This window comes from Rhinopithecus bieti, unplaced genomic scaffold (assembly GCF_001698545.2).
Source record: "Rhinopithecus bieti isolate Rb0 unplaced genomic scaffold, ASM169854v2 scaffold_24392, whole genome shotgun sequence".
NCBI lineage: Eukaryota > Metazoa > Chordata > Mammalia > Primates > Cercopithecidae > Rhinopithecus > Rhinopithecus bieti.
In genome coordinates, this window is record NW_016812542.1 from 4,711,813 (window position 1) to 4,732,793 (window position 20,981).

General features: G+C 47.2%; 1 protein-coding gene across 3 annotated transcripts in view; it reads left to right on the forward strand.

Moving 5' to 3' along the window:
• Positions 1–20,981, forward strand: part of LGR6 (leucine rich repeat containing G protein-coupled receptor 6) — a 124,215-nt gene that overhangs the window by 79,676 nt on the left and 23,558 nt on the right. For 2 of the 3 annotated variants that reach the window (XM_017896505.1, XM_017896507.1), the window contains 2 exons: positions 563–778; positions 5,010–5,081. The exons of the other annotated variant lie outside the window; for it this stretch is intronic. In XM_017896505.1, the coding sequence (XP_017751994.1) occupies positions 563–778; positions 5,010–5,081 (288 nt within the window). The remainder of the gene's footprint in view (positions 1–562; positions 779–5,009; positions 5,082–20,981) is intronic. 3 annotated transcript variants of the gene reach the window in all.

The window sequence follows — 20,981 nt, forward strand, 5'->3', positions numbered from 1 at the left end:
TTTTGGGGAGGCATTTTTCTTTGGGTTGGTTCAGAGGGAGGACATTTCCCTCTGCCAATGCTGAGAACATCTCCATTATATGGTCTTGGACCATCACAGAAGAGTTAGGAAGGTCAAGGTCACACTCAGAGAGCAAGGGTTTGGAAACCCGGGAGTATGGATGTGAAGGAAAATACTGGCTATTCACAAACAGGCTATGGGTTCAGCCTTGGGTCTGAGAGGAAGAAGGGGGATCATTCGTGGAAACATATGGCATAGAGGATCAAGAACTATTGGCTGGTGGGAGGTGGAGGTTGCAGTGAGCCAAGATCGTGCCACTGCACTCCAACCTGGGCAACAGAGTGAGACTCTATCTCCTCCCCCCCGCCAAAAACCAAAAACTATGGGTTGGAATGGAGCCAACTATGGGAACTCGAAGAGGTGGGATACAGGATACATGTCACAACTTTAGTCCCAGGGAACCTCAAAGGCCCTTTTGAGGGCCTGGCTGGCCCAGTCTAGCCCCAAAGCTTGGTCTGCATCTTGCCTTGGATTGACCCCTCTCCATCCTCTCTTCCACCAGGCGCCTAGATGCCAACCTCATCTCCCTGGTCCCGGAGAGGAGCTTTGAGGGGCTGTCCTCCCTCCGCCACCTCTGGCTGGATGACAATGCACTCACGGAGATCCCTGTCAGGGCCCTCAACAACCTCCCTGCCCTGCAGGCCATGACCCTGGCCCTCAACCGCATCAGCCACATCCCCGACTACGCCTTCCAGAATCTCACCAGCCTTGTGGTGCTGTGAGTGCTGCTCTGTTCCCCATCCCCAGTGGGGTTCTGCTGGGGGCTGGGGGCTGCATGTTTACCTGAATTGGATTGGAGTCTGGCTAGCTTTGCTCTTCTTTGCATGTTGCTAAACCTTCTGGTCTCCCTTTGGAAAAGCATGAGGATGATCATTCCCTGTTGATCCCATAGGGTTATCATGAGGTCGAATGACATGAGAGCTTGAAAAATGCTCTGAGGGTCACTAAAGGGCCAGGGTACTACAAATAGAAATTAAGCTATTATTTTCTTGCCTTGCACATATAATAACTATACCATGATAACTGAAATATAAGTCAAGAATTTCTTAAGTAATTTCTACCATATTTGACAATTAGATGATGCAGTCATATGCTTTGGCACAGAGATGGGATAAATTCATCTCATTTCCCAGGCCTTAAGAAGCAGAGAAAAGCCATCACTTATAATTAGACAGCAAAACCCCATCACTGTAATTACCTGGGAGATATCATCCCTGGCAGGAACTGGGGACTGGGGTTAACTCTGCCTTCCCAGTGGGAATTTTAGAGGGCAAATTAGCTCCCAGCTAATTGCTATGAATGATTGGTAAGTTCATAGGGTAATTACTAAAAGGGCTTGGAGGTCATGTATAATTGCTTTGGGTTACACACTAATTGCTGCAGGAACATGGCTTAGGAACATGCGTGTTAGTGACGCTACTGAATGGTAACATTCCTCCCGCCCCCCACTTTTGAAGATCTGGTGTGATTTTCTAAGCGAGGGAATGGATGATACCTAGTTCCATTTGAGAGATGAAAGGCGGGCACCAATTTGTTTGTCTAATTCTCTGTCCTGGGAAGCTGGAGAACCAAGATGAATATCCTTGTGGACTATATTCTTCTGTCAGGATGCCTTACCCTCCCTTCTTCTGCGAGTCACGGAGTTGGGGGTATTTATAGAGGGTAAACAGAACAAGGTGATTGGTTCTAACTTTGGTGATATCCCCGTGACATCGTAAGGGGGTGGGGTCAGGCCTCTGTGAGTGGTGAGATTACTGGAGAAATAAGAACTTCATGGTTGGCCCCAGATGGATGAGCAGGAGCAGGCATTTATTGAGCCCCCATGTGGTATACTGAAAACTCAAAAAACTATGAGATATAGCCACTGCCCTTGAGGAGCTTTCCGTCCAGTTGAAAGAACAGAATAAATATGGGGAAAAAATAATGAATGATGTAGTGTAACTTATGCTAACACAGTCAGATGATAAGTTCAGACTCATAGCAGCATAGGTATGGTGGGAAGGCTGAGGTGGAGGGGAGGGAGGCTTCCTGGGGGAGGTGGGGTGGGACCTGGGCCTGGAAAGATGGTGAAATGAAGAGAATGAGGACATTCCAAGCAGATAGCAATAAAGACACGGAGGGGAGAGTAAGTGTGTTTGACTGCCAGTAACCACGCCAGTCTGGCTGGAGCAGAGGGTCCCCATGCAGAGCTCAGGAGAAGAAGCTGGAAAGGGGCATGTTGGGACTTGCAACGTCAGAACAGAGAGCTTGGCTTCTATCTGCCCGTGTGGGTGGGGGAAGCTTGAAGGTTTTCAGGCAAGGGTTAAAATGGAGTATTTTAGGAAGATTAATTTGAAGGCTGGATTGGAACCGAGGCAGACTGGAGACAGGAAGGTCAGTTCAGAGGTTCTTGGTCAAAGTCCAGTTAGTTTAAGGAGGTGGTAGAAGGGATGGAAGGGACGGCATGACTGTGAGGGCTGTTTTGAAGGAAGAATTGACCTGATTGAGAGATTTTCAGAGGGTAGAAGACCAAGAAGAAGGCAGGTCATGGGTGACTCCAAAGTTTGGGTGGGAGCCAAGGAATTGGCCTGTAAGTCGGGCCTGTTATAGATCTAGGAGGTATTGAGGGGGAAGCCCACTGAGGACAAAGAGGGACAAGGGACTAAGGAAAGAAAACCTACTGGTGTGGGAGCAAAGCTGATAGAGAAAAGCTGGTCCCTTTGCATGGGGAGAGGCTAGAAACATTATCCCTTTGTCCTTCACCTGCCTCTAACTCATGGGATGGAGGAGAGAGGCTTTTAGCAGAGGGTGACTTGTGAAGTGGACAGGAAGCTGGGGAATGCTGTCCAGGGACTACAGGATGAGCTGTAGCTGTAGGAAGGCCCAGGAGGAAGAAAAGGAAGACTGGACATGATGGGAAGCAAGAAAGATATTTGGTTAAAAATCAAGGATTGTACAGGGGCCTGGCTGGCGGTGTGAGCAGGCAAGTAGGGTGGAAGAGAAGGAGCTTCTCTTCAACCCAACCCTGAACTTTCATCATCCAGGTTGCTCTGCCACATGTGGAACACCCCTCACCACTGCTCTGGCACCAACAGGACCACTAGGTAGCACTTAGTTGGACAGCAGTGGTATCATGTGTGTAATCTTGTCTCTTTATCTGGGCTATAAGCCTCAACACCTCCCCCAGACTGGGCCATTTGGGGTGCCCAAGATGCCAGGGTTGAATGAGTGGTCTAGGGGAGGAAGTTGGAGGGAGGAGCTGGATGTTTAGCTGAGACAGTTTGGACCTGAGATACTGGGGGAGGCAGAAGAGGGTGGAAAATGGAGATGGAAGTTCAACAGGAGGCAAGAAGAATGATAGAGTTTGATGACAATTGGTTTATAGGTGTGAAAGAAATGGGAAAAATTAAGGGGAGATCACTCCCAAAAGGCGGTGTTTTCCCCTTTGGATCAGAAGCTCCCTTGGGACAGGAGTCTGTCTCCTGAAACGGAACCTCATGGAGCAGGTGGGTAAGGATGGGGAAGACAGACAGAAGCTTTAAATCCCCAGGCTCGCAGGAGTCCCGTCCTTAACCATCTATGTTGGATGAGGCCTGCCCATTGTCTTTATATTTAAACAACATCTTGGAGGCCAGCCTGATTTTCTTCCCCTTGTCAATGATTTCCTTCTTCTGCCTGAAGATGTTTTTAAATTCTTGAATTTAATAGTTTAACTAGGATATGTCACAGTATAGAATAGTCAGTATTTAATTATCCTGGAACAATATATGCTTTTGAGCTGCAGATTCCATTCTTTCGTCATCTTAGAGATTTTTTTGTATTATGTCTGAATATATCTTCAGTCTCATTTTTGGATTCTCTGCTCCAGAAACATCAATTATGCTTGTGTTAAATCACCTTTATGTCTTCAGCATTTAGTTTTGTTTTAACATTTTTGTCTCATTCAACCATAGTCATCATGATTATCTCAAGTTTTCTCTCTGACACCAATTCAATTTTTAGCAGTGTCTGTACTGTCCCTCGTTTTACATTTATTGACTCGTTTTTTAGTGACGTAGTGTTGGTCCTCAATTTATTTCCTTAATCTACTGTGTCATTTTTCCTTTCACTTAAGAACATTTGTCTTTGAAATAATGTTTTATTGGATTGTTTTGTAGCAGAAGGCTACTGTGAAAATTTTCTTTGTGTTCCTGATCCATTAGTTATCTTTTCTTCTAGGCTTGAAACTTTGCCTGCCTTTTGCATCCTCTTTCTTCTTGCTCTCAGTTTCCCTGTTGTATGTTTTCATAATTTCCATGCAATGTTGTTTTTTTCTGGCTTATGCTTGGATAGCTCTGTCCAGTTCAAGCTGCATCACCTTGGGTCCCCCTTTGCCTGGAATGCCCTTCCCTCTGCTTGTTCAGTTCATCTGTCCTTCAGGGCCCTGCTCTGGATCACCACCTCTATAAAGCCTGCCTTGATTCCTCTGGCCTCACCAATCTGCCTGTTCTCTGAGTGTATCTGTAGCTCTCTCCAATTGTAACAGAAAGCTTCGCCTTTAATTATATGTTGTCTGCAGTGGTTTGCTGTTGGCTCCCGTAAGTACGTCTGGCCACTGAGTCAGGCAGACTGGGTCCTGGGGAGCCCGGCCATAGAAGAAGCCTCAGACTTGAGCCCCTCTGACATCAGAACTGTCTCCTAGAGCTTAGGGGGAACTTGCTTTAGCTTTGGCCTGAGGCTTTCCTCTCCCTTTTTCCTTTAATAGGAAATCAAAATGGGGTAGCCTATGGTCAATCTAGCCTTGGAGATTGTGGTTTCAGAAGTCAGTCTTGGCCAGTCAGTTTGTTCCTAGAAACAAAGGGATGGACCATTAGGGTCATTCTGTCCATGCTTCTGCCTCCACTTTCCCACTCATGCCACTGTGTGCTCTTCCATTCCCTGGCCCCAGTGCTGTCAGCACCCATTCTGATGCGTCTTTCCTTCCCGTGCAGGCATTTGCATAACAACCGCATCCAGCATCTGGGGACCCACAGCTTCGAGGGGCTGCACAATCTGGAGACACTGTGAGTTTTGAGGTCTTGGTCAAACTCTGTCCTGCCTGGTGATGAAAGCCTGGAGTCCTGGAGTGGAGGGAGCACACAGAGGGAAGAGCCAGCAGGCCTAGGTGCTGGGGTCTGGCCCCGGGCTTAATCACCCACATGCCCCTCCCTGGCACTTTCTCTGGAATATCACTGATAATGGATTTCTTCCTCCTTCAGGTGGTCAGAATGTGCCCTCTGGGAGTTCAGAACAGCCCAGGGAGTAGGAACCTGGGATCTCCCTGTGGGCAGAGACCACCAAAATAATGAAAATTCTGGACAGAAATGGAAATTGCAAGAAGCTCGAGGAATTAGAATGTGAAGCCTGGGGAATAGAAGGCATGGGGGTAGGACTGGGGCTGACTTGATGGCAGTTTTGATATCTGTGTAAGGGTGGCTGCTGACGGAAGGGAGAGTAATATCACAGAGTAATGCTGGGATTGTTTGCCAGTTGATCTAACTAGCTAAATGATTAACGGGGAGATGGCCCATTCAGCGCTCCAGCCTGACTATAAAAAGCACCCAAGCTGTTGACTCTCAAAAAGCCATATTATTCACACATCATCATCCTGGAATTCAGTTAAGGTCAGAATGCACCCAAACCCTCCCATCATTTCCTCTGGAGTCCTGCCAGCCCCCGCACAGTGGGCTGAGTGGGCCCCACTTGAGCAAACAACTGGCTGGGCTCTCTAAGTGTGGTCGTCTGTGCCAGCTGGGGTCCCTCAGCTCCCATGGGGGAGCTGGCTACCACAGCCACCTGGTACAGGCCTGGGAGAGGGGCGATGGGGAAAGAAGGACCCCCAGGTCACCAAGTGTGAGCCACTAAGGTTGCGGTAGAGCTCATGGTGTGGGGGGGGATGGCCACAGTTTCTCTTGCCCCCCACTTGCTCCACCTCGCTCTCCATAACCAACCCCCCTTATTCTCCACCCCCACCGACATACCCCAGGACATCACTCCTGAGGTGATGGGTTTTCAAGAATCCAAAGCAGCAGAGGAGAAAATGCTGCGAGTCAAGCCGTGACCTGGGAAGCAATGTATTGGGGAAAACCATTTAGCAAAACCTATCCCAGGAGGCCTGGGCTGACGGCATTTGTGGTGGTACAGGGAAAAGTAATGGGGAGGCTGAGACCCAAGCTCCACTCTTTTTTCCTGTGGGCACAAGACCCAGGAGTGTGGCTGCTTTCTTGGGCTCAGCCTGAAGCAGGAGAAATGGCAGAGCCAGCCCAGCTTTGCCGGCATGCTCACCCTCTTGAAGACTGAGGACTGAAGTGTGGGGGACATGTCCCAGCCTGGAGGCAGGATGATCGGAACCTCTCCCTGCCACTGTGCGTGACTTGGGCTACATGTTCCTCCCTCTCTAGCTGTCATAGACAGCTGGGCAGTTAACTCTGGACAGTCTAGCCCACTCAATCAACATCTGAGAAAATTGATGTCCAGGGAGGTGTCATGGCCTGCCCAGAGTTACTCCATCAGTTAGAGACAGAGCAGATCTAGGGTGTGTTAATGAGAAAACATACATGAAAATCCCTAGGGTAGAGCCTGCTGTCCTGTTTTGTCTGAGTCAAATGTGAGCTGTGTGAGCCTGCTATGTGCCAGCTGTTTGGGGGAATCCTGGATGTAAGAGATGGTCATTACCCTGCAAAAGCCTGTGCCCCCACAGCCACCCTCCCTCAGGAGATATAAGAGCTTTTAGGGCAGTGTTTGGAGTTGCCATGGATGAGCAGGGCAGGAGGGAGTCCAATGCCATGGGCCCTGGAGTGTGGGCGCTGTTAGCTCTGCTGGGAAATCAGTTGGGGAGGGGATACATATACTGGCTGTGTGTTGGCACCTCTAAAAAGCCAACTAGCAGCTGTTTCTTCACTTTTGGGGCACACTGCCTAATTCTTTCTCAATTAGCCACTGGATTGCCGTGCAGGGCATTTGGCTCAGCTGCTGCTGGCTGAATTACAGAGCAATCCTGCCGCTAAGCACCCACTGTACCTTTCATCTACGGGAGCACTTGATTCCATCACACAAAGCCCAGGTCCTGCACCCACTTTACCAATGGGAAAGCCAAAGCTAGGAACCTGGTGGCAAAGCCCTTGGCATCAGACAGCCTGGGGTACAATGCCAGTTCTACCAGCTGTGTGACCTTGGTCAAATCATTTGCCTCTGTGAGTCTCCATTTTCTAATCTGAAACATAATGCCAGTAATAAACTAATCTTGCAGGGTTGGCCTGTGGATTAAGTGAGATGATGTGTGTAAAATTCTTACAGACCCTGACAAGCTGTATAGGAACCTGCCCTGCACTCCTTTCTCCTTTCCCATCCCCTCCTCTGAGGGCCTCCATCTCAACAATACCCCTTTCTTCCTGCCCTTGAGGGGGTGAGTTCTTCTTCCAACTTTTGATCTCCAATTAAAAAGGGGAAAAGTGTGTTTTTTATCCTCTGTTCCCCAGAGCTTTTGCTGGGGAGCCTGCAGGGGCAGCCAGATGTGGCAGGGGGAGGAGTAGATGGGAGAATAAAAGGAGAAAGAAATGATAGTCAAACCTTTTAATTGTTGCATAATTGGCACGCTTTGCAGCCTCAGTTATTACTCTGGAGCTTTTCATGTGAGCTTCTCACTGGAAGGGTATTTCTCCCTCAGGCCCCGTAAATTTCTGCCACTTAGACTTCTCTCATCTCCAGCAGCAGAGGGAAGATCAAACCCCTGCGGCCCGAGCTGCGGTTTGGCTGGAGCTGTGGTTTGGCTCCTCTGCAGACTCCTCTAAGTGGGGAAAGCAGCCCCCAGCCATACCACCTGGGGAGGAGGGGCCAGGTGTGGGCATGCACACGCGTGGTCACACAGGCATCTGGAACTGCACAGCCAATCATGTGCACATGCAACACACGTGCCACAGGTTGCAAGCCCTACATGATCCTCACTCCACATAGGCAGCCCCACACCACAACCCAGCACAGCACAGAAATGCCCATCACAAATGCACCTGCAGCAACACGGCCTCTGTTATGCCCTCAGCTCTGGAGACCAGGCTGTTTGGCTTCCAACCCTGGCTTTGCCTCTGCAAGTTGGGTCAGCCAGAGGAAGTAACTTCACCTCTGTGAGCCTCACTTCCTTCATCTACACATGGGCTGCTGCAGAGATGGGGGAAAGTGGGAGAGACATACACCATGCTCTCTTTTACTCAAAAAGGGCCAACAAATTCAAGTGATTTGGGCAGGGTTCAGGGGATGGGCACTGTTGAGACCTGTCTCTTGCTTAGCAGAACAAATCATGCCAACTTCACCTGCCCCACCCCCTTCCTGCAGAAACCTTGCTGTCCTCTGGAGAAGTCTGACCTCGTAGGAAGGAAGCTCCTAGGACATTTCTCCTGATGTAGTCATCATCATTCCAGACTTTGCCAAGAAACCTCAGCCAGAAGCAGACAGGTCATGCTCCATCCTGCATCCACAACTCCTTTCTACTTCCACAATGAGGATGACGCCCACTTGCTGGGAAATTGAGAATCAGAGGTGGTCTAGCCCCCAGACTGTGAAGTAGCATTTCCACTTACCAGATCAGACCAAATGTAGGTATTTGGGGGTGAGTTGCCACGTCTCTATAGTTTGTAAGTGATGGTAAACCACTAGAAACCATACCTCTTGCTTCATAACACGTTGCTTCATTTAGCACGAGGTTCTGTCAAGGTCAGCTCAATCGTAGGACTTCCCAGGTATCTAGACTGAGAGATAAGAGAGCATGCTGAAGAACATTTTTAGGAAGGTTTTCCCGGGAGGTTTCAGGACCTGAAACCCTAGGTCAGTGTTTAGAAATGTGTGCCTGGAGGCCATGAGGAGCTAGTCTAGCCTGACAGCTAATCTTTAAAAATCTTTGCAAGAAAAGAAAAGGTCTAGCAAACCCAATTGCATCCTAAAGGGCCCACCCTCATGCTCTAGATCTGGAACTTGATGGCTGAATCTCAGCTAGAACCCAGGAGGGGACAGGGCCCAGGATGGACCCGGGGACAACAGTGTCTCACCTCTCTTGGGCCTGGATGATGCTCCCTGGGCCTTGTTATAACCTCATTGAACAAATCAGGCCCAACTGGAGCCCTGTGCTCGCTGAACACTTCCCTTTGGAGGAGAGCCTGGGGCCATAGTGAGAACAGAAATCTGGCCCCAGCTGTCTCTCTAAATCAGGACCGGCATTCAACAGGGGCCTGGGATGGGAAGAGAGCAAAGAAGAAATGTATTGAATTCTGCCTTATAATACAAAATTGTACCTTCCACATCAAATCTCCTCTGGTGACGGATGCTCTGGTGATCTGTTTCCACAGAACATTTTTACTTCAACAGTGACTGTAGCTAGAAAATGTTCCTCTCTCTGTGTGTCTTTGAAACTGCTAATGCCAATAGGAAACTGGCTCTGACTCGGTTCTGAGAGTATCTGGCCTACGCCTCACTCCTGGCCCTGATGTCAGCCTTTGGCCAGGGACAGGAAACCAGGTGGACTTCCACCGAGGTCCTCCCAGGGCTCGGGGTTCTTCCCGGGGTAGAATGAGGATTCATCTTGACTCAGCAGACCTAGATTCAAATCCTGGCTCCGCCACCAGCATGTGACAGGCATAAGTCACCTGACTTCTCAAGAGCCTCGGTTTCCACAAATAGAAAATGGGGATAATAGTTTTCAATTGAGAAGATTGTTGGCAAGGATTGTATTAAATGAGATGACTTCACATGGGGCCTGGAACATTATAGGTGCTTGATTTATGTTGGCTTCCCTTCCCTAAGGTGGCTGGGAGGATGTTACCCAGACGTGTCATTTCACACTGGTCCATGCTGTGTCTTATCTCCTCTGTAGGATGGATGGGAATTTCCAGGCAGTCAAGGCATAGCTACTGTGTTAATTTCCTGTGGCTGCCATAACAAATTACCACAAATTTTGTGGCTTAAGAAAACAGCAACGGCCTGGCGTGGTGGCTCATGCCTGTAATCCCAGCACTTTGGGAGGCCAAGGCGGGCGGATCACGAGGTCAGGAAATCGAGACCATCCTGGCTAACAGGGTGAAACCCCGTCTCTACTAAAAATACAAAAAAGCCGGGCGTGGTGGTGGGCGACTGTAGTCTCAGCTACTCGGGAGGCTGAGGCAGGAGAATGGCATGAACCCGGAAGGCAGAGCTTGCAGTAAGCCGAGATTGCACCACTGCACTCCAGCCTGGGCGACACAGTGAGATTCTGTCTCAAAAAAAAAAAAAAAAAAAAAGGCAACTTATTCTCCCACAGTTCTAGAGGTCAGAAGTCCAAAATCAAGGTGTTAGCAGGGATGGTGCCTTCTGGAGGGTTTGAGGCGGAATCCATGCCATGCCTCTCACCTCACTTCTGGTGTCTGGTGGCAATCCTTGACTTGTAGACCCGTCACTCCAATCTCTTACTCTATCTTCAGGTTGCCTTTTTTTGTTTTCTTCTGTGTCTCTCCTCTGTGTGTCTCATCTTCTTGTAAGAACATTTGCCATTGGATTTGGGGCCCACCATGTTAACCAAGGATGATCTCATCTTGAGATCTTTAATTCCTGCTGCAGAGGCCCTTTTTCCAAATAAGCTCACATTCACAGGTACCAGGTTTGGACATATCTTCTGGGGGCTACATATGTTTCAACCCACTATACAGCTATCCTGGTGGGCTCTATGACAGAGCCCTCTGGGGACAGGCTAATGGCTTGGGGCAGAGGTCCAGATGAATCTTGCAAATTTGCCTTTGTATCTCAAGGTAAGTGCTGATAGTCCCACTAGTTACTGGGTGAATAATAATTACCTGCAGTTAAGAGAATTAGAAATATTTTTTTCTGAAAGGCTGTCTTGTCTCATAACTTATTTATCCCCCCAATCACTTGTTGAGAAAGACAAGGCAGGAACTGTGTATCCTCATGTTACAGATGGGAAACTGAGACAGAGGGTGGATGACTTGCCCAAGGACACCCAGCTAATTAAGAGCCAGGATTAGAACTTGGATTTCTCTGCCTTTGGCCCAGTGTCAGCCCATTAGACCACACTGCCTCTTGAGGCTAAGAATCAAGGAACTCTCTTTCCTTGCCAGTTCTTAATCATCTTACATTTGTGGGTTTATTAGCTGCAAATTTGTAAGGTTCTGTGGCTTATAGAGGTATTTATTGTTCCATATAAATTTTTTCTGGCTTCCCCCACAGAACCACTAATAACTTTTAACAGGCAGAAAATTGAGCTGCCCAATGAGTTTGTGTTGCGTTCTGTGACCGTGACGAGTTATTAATAGTTCTTCCCAGCACAACATTCCCTTTCCCATTGCCCTGGTGTGGGGGTAGCCAAGGTCACTGCTCCTGTCATTGCTGCCTCTCCCTCCCCTGCTGGCAATGGGGACAAAACTTCCGCTGTGAACTCTACCCCCTCCGCCGACTGCTCCCACAGGCACCCCAGCCAGCTGGTCTAGAATGGAGAGGAAGGGAGGTTAAGGGGGATGGGGAGGATTGGCCCACAGGTTCCTTAGTAAATGTCACGGAGAGGAAACGAAGTTCAGGTCTGGCCCTCCCATATCTGTAGGAAGGAGGAGCTGGTAAGAATTAAAGATTACCACTCTCTTTACTTCTGTTTCTTTAGATTTACTCATTCCATACATATTTATTAAGTTTTTAGTATATGCCAGGCCACCATTATAGGCACTGGGAAAACATTTATGAACAACAAAATATAGCCCCTGCTGTCACAGAGACTAAAGGGTTCTAGAGTAGAAGTCCTGAGTTCTTTTAAACTTATCATAAATGCACTGTTTCCAGCATTTCTGACCTCATCACCCTAACCCCTTAACCTTGGCATGTCCCAAGGCTCAAGTTCTCCCAAGACTCAAGTTCTGTTTACGCTCTCTCCCTCCGTGTTCTCATCTGGTCTTGTATGTTTGCTGATGGCTCCAGCCCAGACCTATCTCCTGAACTCCAGACTTAAATATTCAAAGGCCCTCTTAATGTGCTCACTGGATATCTAACAAATATCCAGACTTCCAGACTGAACCCCGGAGTCTTTCTGTGAACCCATCCCACCAGAAGTCTTCCCCAGCTCAGTGATGGCAGCTTTACTCCTACAGTTACTCAGGCCCAAACCTTGGAGTCATCCAAAACAACTCTCTTTCTCTCACATCCCACATCCAAGCTGTCAGCAAACTCCATTAGCCCCATCTTCCAACTATATTAATAATCTGACCACTTCTCACCCCTTCCACTGCTACCACGATGCTCTAAGCCGCCATCCTTCTCTCACCTGGGTTATTGCAGTGACCTTCTATCTGGTCACTCTGCTTTCATTCTTGTCATCCTACAATCTATTTTCAACACAACAACCAGAGTGACTCTTTTAGTATACAAATCAGGTCATGTTACTTTTCTGTTCCAAACCCTCCAGTGATTCCTCATCATACTCCAGAAAAAAAAGCCAATATTCTGTACTGGTCTACAAGGCCTCAGATGCTGTGGCCCCTTGCTGCCTCTCTGGTGTCACTCCTTCCTCAATCTACTCCAGGCGTGATGGCCTCCTTGAATATACTACGTTTGCTCCTGCATCAAGCCTGTTCCTTTTGTCTGGAATGTTCTTTCCACCATTATCCACTTGGTTTACTTCCTTACCTCCTCCAAGACTTTGCTCAAATGTCACCTTTTAAGTATCCTCCCTGGTCACCACTTTGCAACCTCCATTCCCAGCACTCTCCGTTTTCTACTTAATTTTTTTCCATAGCACGCACCACAATCTGATATCCCAATAATTTGTTTACTCACTTAATTGCCTGCCTCCTATCTCTCCATGAGTTTTATTCACTTTTATATTTGCAGCTCTTGACCCAGTGCCAGGCACAGGGAAGGTACTCAATAAATGTTTGGTGAACAACTGTTCCAACAATAGATGTATGGCTCCTGGCAAATCTTTATCCTCTCTGGGCTTCAGTTTTCCCATCTGTACTGGGAGGCATTGGACTATCTAACATCTAAGGTTCTTCCCAGCCCCAGTCACATCTATACTCTGAGATATGCAGTCTCTAGCCCAGACCTCTTCTCTGAACCCTAGATGTAAGTATCCTCTAGTCAGTCCTCTCACAGTCCAGGAGCTGGCACAGGTATCCCATGCTGTCTTGGAGAAATGGCCTGGATATGGACTGAACCCACAAGGATGGTCCCTTGGCCCTCCCTTTGGTCCAGGTCACCTTCCCACATGCCAGTTGGTCAGAACTGCAAGACCCTAGCCTTTGACTGGCAGGTCCAAGTCTCTGGGAAAGATTATCAGGCCACATTCTGCTGTGGTCAGGAACACCTCAGAGCCTTCAGGTCTCCTGTATTAACAGGCCTCAAACATCCAGGTGAGAGAGATGTTGCCCACAGAGGTCTGATTGCATCCAGAGAACTGGATCCTGTTCTGGGTGCCATATCTTAAGCGTGGCAAAGGGTCTCCTGGGAAGGGTGGTGAGAATATGAAGTGTCACAAAATGTGATTCAAAAAACTGAAGAGAAGCCTTGGATAGAGAACAATGATCATCTTTGGAAGGCAGATTACATTTTATGCTCTTCCAGCTGACAGGATGAGGGCTAAGCAGGGAAGTGAAGATGGGCACTCCAGCTGATGGTAAGGAAGGATTACTTAATCTGCAGAGTGGCCCAACAGTGACAGCACCAGAGACACCCAGCATGTCAGTGAGTGCCTTGCCCTTTAGATAGTTCTAGTACAAACTGGATCCTCATTGGGCCAGAATCTCAGAGATGATTCCTCCTTTGGGGGCAGGTTGGATTATTATATTTTACCTCCCTTCTGATTCTAGGGTTCTGTGGTTCCAGGTGCTTCATTAGGGCAGGGCAACAAGTAATCTCAATCTCAGAGACCAGTCATTTTCTTTAAAATCAGCGCTGCTATTGCTTCAGGTAGATTCTGAGTTTTCTCTCTGGTGAGAAAGAGAATGTAGGTGGAAGGAGGGAGGTTGTATCTGTGTCTCTCAATGGAAACTAATGACAACTTTACTCATTGCTGCATTTGTTAATGGGTGGCCTTTTATGTAGATTGTTTAGAAGGTAAAACAATACTATTAGTCATAAAATTTTGGTTGGTTCTTGGCTCACCCAGTTATCTGCCCCAAGCACGTGGAGTCATATTTAGGACAGAGGCTCTGTCTGCAGTATGAGAAAAGCAATTAAGACATGTATTCACTGTGCTAGCTTGCCTTTGTTCCAGGCTTTCGGGAGATAAAAGGCAATTCAGAGTTTACAATCTATCTAAAATTTCTGTGTTTTGTATTTCACAATGGGGAGCTGGGCTCACCCATATTCCCCCATGTGCCCTTATCTATGATTCAGTAATAAACACAAATGTTAGCCTTGAGAATAAAAATGTGAGTGGAAACCCAATTAATGATATTCATCTTTCTTAGTTGCTATGAAAAGGAGATGGGCCAACTTGCGTGCTGACTTTCGTAGCATCTAAAGAATGAAAGTGTCTGTTCTAGTAGCTTATGTCTAGTAAAAGGAAGAGATCAAAGGAATTGGCATTATTTGAACATCTACTCTGTGCTAGTCTCTGGACCAGGTGAACAGAGCAGTCTTATGCAATGGTTATGTCCCATTTACAGGTGAAGAAATGAGCTAAGAAAATTAAGAGATTTGTTCAAGATGATCCTGTTGGTGCACAGAAGACAAGAGCTCTCTCTAACACAGATAACATACAAAAAGACATTTAACTTCCAAATCATAGTTATTTGGCTTTGACATGCTTATAAGCACCAAAAGAAATGCCTGCAGAAGCCCAATCCTCCACGTCCATTTATCCTCTCTCCCTAAAACTTTTTTCTTAGCCCTGCTACTTAGAGCCTAGTCAGGATCCAGCTCTGTGTAGAATATAGGAAAGTGTTTTAAACCAGGAGCCAAGAGGCCTGAGTTTGAATCCTGGCTCTGGAACTTGCAGCAATTTACCTCCTCTCTCCAAGCTAATTTCCTCATCAATAAAAAAAGGGGGAGGGGGGCCGGGTGTGGTGGCTTACGGCTGTAATCCCAGCAATTTGGGAGACTGAGGTGGGTGGATCACCTGAGGTCAGAAGTTTGAGACCAGCCTGACCAACATGGAGAAACCCCATCTCTACTAAAAACACAAAATTAGCTGGGCATGGTGGTGCATGCCTGTAATCCCAGCTACTCGGGAGGCTGATATAGGAGAATCATTTGAGCCCAGGAGGAGGAGGGTGTAGTGAGCCGAGATTGCACCATTGCATTCCAGCCTGGGCAACAAGAGCAAAACTCTATCTCAAAAAAAAAAAAAAAAAGAAAAGAAAAAAGAAAAAAAGAAAAAGAAAACGAAGGAACTGGATAGGATGACTGTAAAATCCTGCCAGCTCTGTCGTTTGAATCTACATCTGAATCTACAGTGAGGCTCTCCAGAGATCTCTGAAGTTGGCCATTTCTGCATAACCTGATGGAAAAGAGAAAATTGGGCATTTGGGTCCTTGAACAGCTTAGGGCTGGGGTTGCCTTCTCAGCTACTTTTACTGATTGCATGAATTTGCCATCTGTTTTGATTAGATTTGGCTAGAAACAGCCCAGCAGATGAAGGGGGGTGTCTTAGCTATGGACAGCTGCAGCTTCCAGACTGAGCTCTGGCTGGAGTTGGAAGAGGTTTCTCTTTAACTTCAGTCCTTCCCCATCTGCTTCTAGCTCCCAGGAGCAGGAGACAGAACAATGAACCCTTCCTGGGCTGCTGGCTGGTTGTGGGCTGTTAAAGATAATAGTCTAGTAAGCCATGGATGAGTTTTCCAGCTGAAGCTTAGGGCATCATAAGCCATCCTGCAATGGAAGATACACGCTGAGCCTGGTGCCAGGGGAGGCCTTCCCTGCAGTCACCGAGAGTCCGTGTGTTAGAGTCTATTCCCAAAGGCCGAGACACTGCCATGAAGCAGCCAGCTACCAAGGCCAAAGGAGCCCTCATCTTGAGACGCTGCACAGTGGACTCAAATGGTCATCCTACAACAGTGAACATTCACATGTGTGGCCTTGTGCCTGGGCTGTGGCACACGTCCATGGCTTAATAGACTATTATCTTTAACAGCCCACAACCAGCCAGTAGCCCAGGAAGAGTTCGTTGTTCTGTCTCCTGCTCCCGGGAGCTAGAAGCAGATGGGGAAGGACTGAAGTTAAAGTTAACATCCAAAAGTTAACCCATATGCTTCCCAACCTCAACAAACTTCCTGTCTCATTGGGGAGACAATATGCATGTAGAAAACCCAACTGTAGACTCAAACTGCCTGGGCTTCAATCCCCACCCTTCTAGCTGTGGAACTGTGGTCAAGTGATTATCTCCCTCTGTGCCTCAGTTTCTCATCTCCAAAATGGAGGTCATTATGTTACCTACCTCAAAGGGTTGGCATGGCAATTAAATGAATTAATATATGCAAATCACCTAGAACCATGACTAATGCATAGTAATTACTATTATTACCTCCACTATCATTACCATTGTAATGCTATGCATGGAGAGGAAGAAATCCCAGAAAAGTTCCGAGAGAGTGAGTGACTCCTTCTGACTACAGGGATTGGGTTGGATTGAGGGAGAAAGTTATATTTGAGCTGGACTTCAAAGGATGACTAGGATTTAATAGCTATGGATGTGGTGCAAGGGTATTTCAGGCTGAGGGCATGAGAGGCGCAAGTAGCTACACAAGGGTGTGAAAATGGCACAACCCATGGAGAACTGAAATGGCAGATGAAGCTGAGGGATTAGTTAAGGGCATCGGAGCCCATTAAGGGATTTGGATTTTGTCTGTAAGCCCTTGTTCTGGAAGCCTTTCCAGATTTTTCAACAGGAGAATGACAGACTCAGTTTTGCATTTTAAAAAGGTCTTTCTGGCAGATGTGTAGTTGCTAAGAGTGTGGCTTCAGACTCACACTGCCAGGGTTCAAATCCTGGCTGTGACACCGAATTAGTTCAGGTAGGCTAAATGGCTGTGACATATAGACTGAAACATGGATAATGGCACAAACACAATAGAAGTTTATTTCTGGATCATGTAACAGTCTAAGGAGAGTGTGTCTTTTTGGCAGGTGGCCCTCGTCCATGTGATGACTCAGGGATCTGGCTTCTTGGGAGCTTGCCACCTCTAGGGCCTCACAGTTTTTGGCCTCTAGCTGGTGGAAGGGTAGAGAGACCAGTGAGGAGACAAGTTGTCAATTTTATAAATCCTGGACTAGATGCGGTATGCACCACTTCTGACACACCCACTGTGAGGGAGGCTGAGAAGTCCACTCTCGCTCCATTCCTGGCATTCTTCCTATTACGATAAGCTAGCACTGCCCTATAGAACTTTCTGGGATGACGGAAATGTTCTGCATCTGTTCTTCTCGTATGATAGCTGCTAGCCACGTGTTGCTATTGAGCACTTGAAGTGTGGCTAGTGAAACTGAGAGCTAAATCTTACATTTTATTTATTTGTAGTTCATTTGAATAGCCACACATGCCTAGTGGCTACTGTATTGGTCAGTGCAGCTATGGAGAAAAGAAAGAGTAGATTGTGACTTACAGGCAGTGGAGTCTGCCACAGACAGGTATCAGTTCTGTGACTGAGTGACTAATTTAATCTCTGTGTCTCGCTTTCCTCAACTGTCAAATGGGTATAATAGTAGTAACTGCCTCTTGAGGCTGTTGTGAGGATTAAGAGATTATTCGGACAAAACACTTAGGGGCTGGCACACATACAGTGCTCAAGCAAGGTTATCATATGGATGACTTGGAGGCAGGGATAGCAGATAAGAAGTGTACAACAGTCCAGAGGAGAGAGTCCTATAGAATTACCTCCAAGTATTGCCCTTTGCTCCAACCAAGCTATATTGCTTGCTCTTTTCTAAACACGACGCCACAGCACTCACTTCCTCTAAATCATGCTCTCTTGCCTTGATCCGTTCATCCCTTTGTATTGAAATCCTGCTGTTCTATCAAGACCTGGTTCAAATGTCACATTTCCATGAAGCCCTCATGGTCTTCCCAGCTCTGTGTGATCACTGCAGTCTGTGAAGGTCCTGATGCTTCGTGTGCTCTCCACAGTCATATCAAAGATGTTCTTTCATCATCTTGTGCATTTGTCTAGATAGGAGTGGGGTTTTATTTTTTTAAACCCATCTCTCTACCTTCCACTTTACCCAGCAGAATTCTTTGTGTATTTCGAGGAGGCAAAAAATGTTCATTGCACTGAGTTGATTTCATCAGGAGCGGAGAGAGTTGCAAAGACATGTTCCCTGGACAATTAGAGGCACAGATTACATCTACATGGTACTATATGAAGCAGGACTTTGGCAATTTCCCAGGTCATTAAATCTGTGTAGATGTCCAAATGGGAAAATTCCGGCCGTCTCATTGGCATGGAGTTTGCAGAATTCTCTTTGACCTTTGCACAGTTTTTATTCTTTCACATTTCTCAACAAAAAGAGACTTCTAGTTCACATGCCTTTTGCCATATGTCTTTTGCTACTGCCTGTTAGGCCACTCCTGCAAAATTCCTGACCAGAAACTGCCAAGGAGGGCTGGAACTACCCAATGGATTGCCTGGACATGGGTCCAAAAGAACTGTATAAGGACTCAATGATAGCAAAGTCACATGAAACCATCCCATGGTCTCTGTGGCCCCAGGCAAGCCACTCAGGACTATCTTGTGTCTTTTGCAACATCAGCCTCAAAATCTGAAGGATGTTCCCCCAAATACTCTAGATTCTCTTAAGAGTCCATTAGTGTTTTCATTAATCAGTTTATTTAGATGTCTTCATTGCTTCATCCATCAAGTATTTGTTGAGTTCCTGCTGTATGCCAGGATTATTCTGGTGTTTAGAGAGAATATGAAACAATGCTTTTATTTTCAAGGAGCTTTCATTCTAATTGGGTGGGAAGAAAATAAACAAAAATATATGTCAGGTGACTAAGTTCTGTGAAGAGAAAGAACGGAAGCTGTCTCATTCTATATTGCTACATAACAAATCACCCCAAAATTTAGTGGCTTACAATATCACTTTATTATTTCTCATGAATTATGGCTTTGCTGGCTCATCAGGGTGGTTCTTCTGCTGGAACCATCCCCTGGGCTCATTCATGAGGTTGCAGTCATCTGGACACTCAACTAGGGCTAGGAGGTCTAGGGAGGCCACTCATATGTCTGGGGCTTTGGTACTGGCTGTCGGCTGGTCTTCTCTCTGCACATGGCCCTCATCATTCAAGAGTCTAGCCTGGAATTTCTTACATGGTGGTGGGAGCATTCTAAGAAAGCAAAGGCAGAGGCTGTGAGGCCTCATGTGACTAGGGACCAAGTCACACTGTATCACTTCCATCTCATTCTGTTGGATCTTGCCAGTCACAAGGCCATCCCAGCCCAAGGTAGATGTCACATCTTGAGAAGCTGCAAAGGATTTGTGATCATTTTTAATCTACCCCACTGGATAAAGGAATAGCAAATGACAGGATATGCTATTTTAGATAGTCAGAGAAGGGCTCTCTGATGAGGTGTAATTTGGGCAGAGACCTGAATGAAGCCAGTGAGTAAACCATGGAAGTATTTGGGGAAGAGCATGCTAGGCCTTTGGAATAGCAGGCAAAGTCTCTGAAGCCAGAACAAAGCAATACTTTGCATTTGAGATAATAATGCAATATGAAGACTTTTCAGCTGGGCACGGTGGCTCATGCCTGTAATCCCAGCACTTTGTGTGACCGAGGTGGGCAGATCACCTGAGGTCAGGAGTTTGAGACCAGCCTGAGCAACATGATGAAACCCCGTCTCTACTAAAAATACAAAAATTAGCTGGGCGTGGTGGCACATGCCTATAATCCAAGCTACTCAGGAGGCTGAGGCAGGAGAATCACTTGAACCTGGGAGATTGAGGTTGCAGTGAGCTGAGATTACACCACTGGACTCCAACCCAGGTGACAGAGCAAGACTCCATCTCAAAAAGAAAAAATAAAAGACTTTTCAATAAAGATACTTCCATGTCATTTGTGGGAAATCTAGGTAACAGTGGAGAATTCCTGAGTGAGCTGAGCCAAGATGGAGGGGGAACACCTGCTTTTGGAACCTGAGATACGAGAATCATGTATACAATTTAAGACCAAAAAGGGAAGCCATCGCTTTCATCCCTGCTGCCATCCTTCAATTCTCCCAGTCTGATTTTCTAGGCATTTTCTGTAGCACCTGGTAGAACTCCAGAAACTCCACAGTATGAAAATTCCTCTCTGTTTCCAACTCCAATACCTCTGGTTTTAGTCAAAGTGCTTTGCACACATCCTGGCCTCTGCCTGACCACATCCTTCACACAGCCTGTGGGAGCCTCTCTGTGAGCGAATCAACAAGGATTGACGCATGAGAGGCAAAGGCGTCTGACTCACTAGAGAACGGAGCAAAGAGAAGCAAGGCAGAAGGGATTTTCTACTATAATTACCCAAGATCACCAGGACAGTCTGAGGGTAATCGGGTAATTAGTGTGTGTGTGTGTGTGTGTGTGTGTGTGTGTGTGTAGTGAGGGACAATTATCTGGCTCACTGGCTGCCAGACGCTTGTCACTGCCCCTCTGGCCCTTGGGCTGGGTTCCTGGCTCTGCCTGTGGACTATTAAGTGTAATGACCTGTCACGCAGAGGAGCCTGTCATTATCTCCGTGTTAACATGGTATTTATCCACAGAACCCTGCCAAGTCACCTGTAATTAAAGGGCCTCCACGTGGTCCCCCTGCCCTGGCATTGGATGGACAACCATGAAAGTTGTCAGGGCACGGGTGGCTTTAAAAGGCTGAGGAGGTGGGCTGGGGTCATCCTGGGAGGCTAGGGAGGAATGCTGTAACTGAGTCTTCCCCCAACCTATTGCCAAACCCCAGGAACCCAGAAACAGGATTCAAGAGGCATCAAGACACCCCC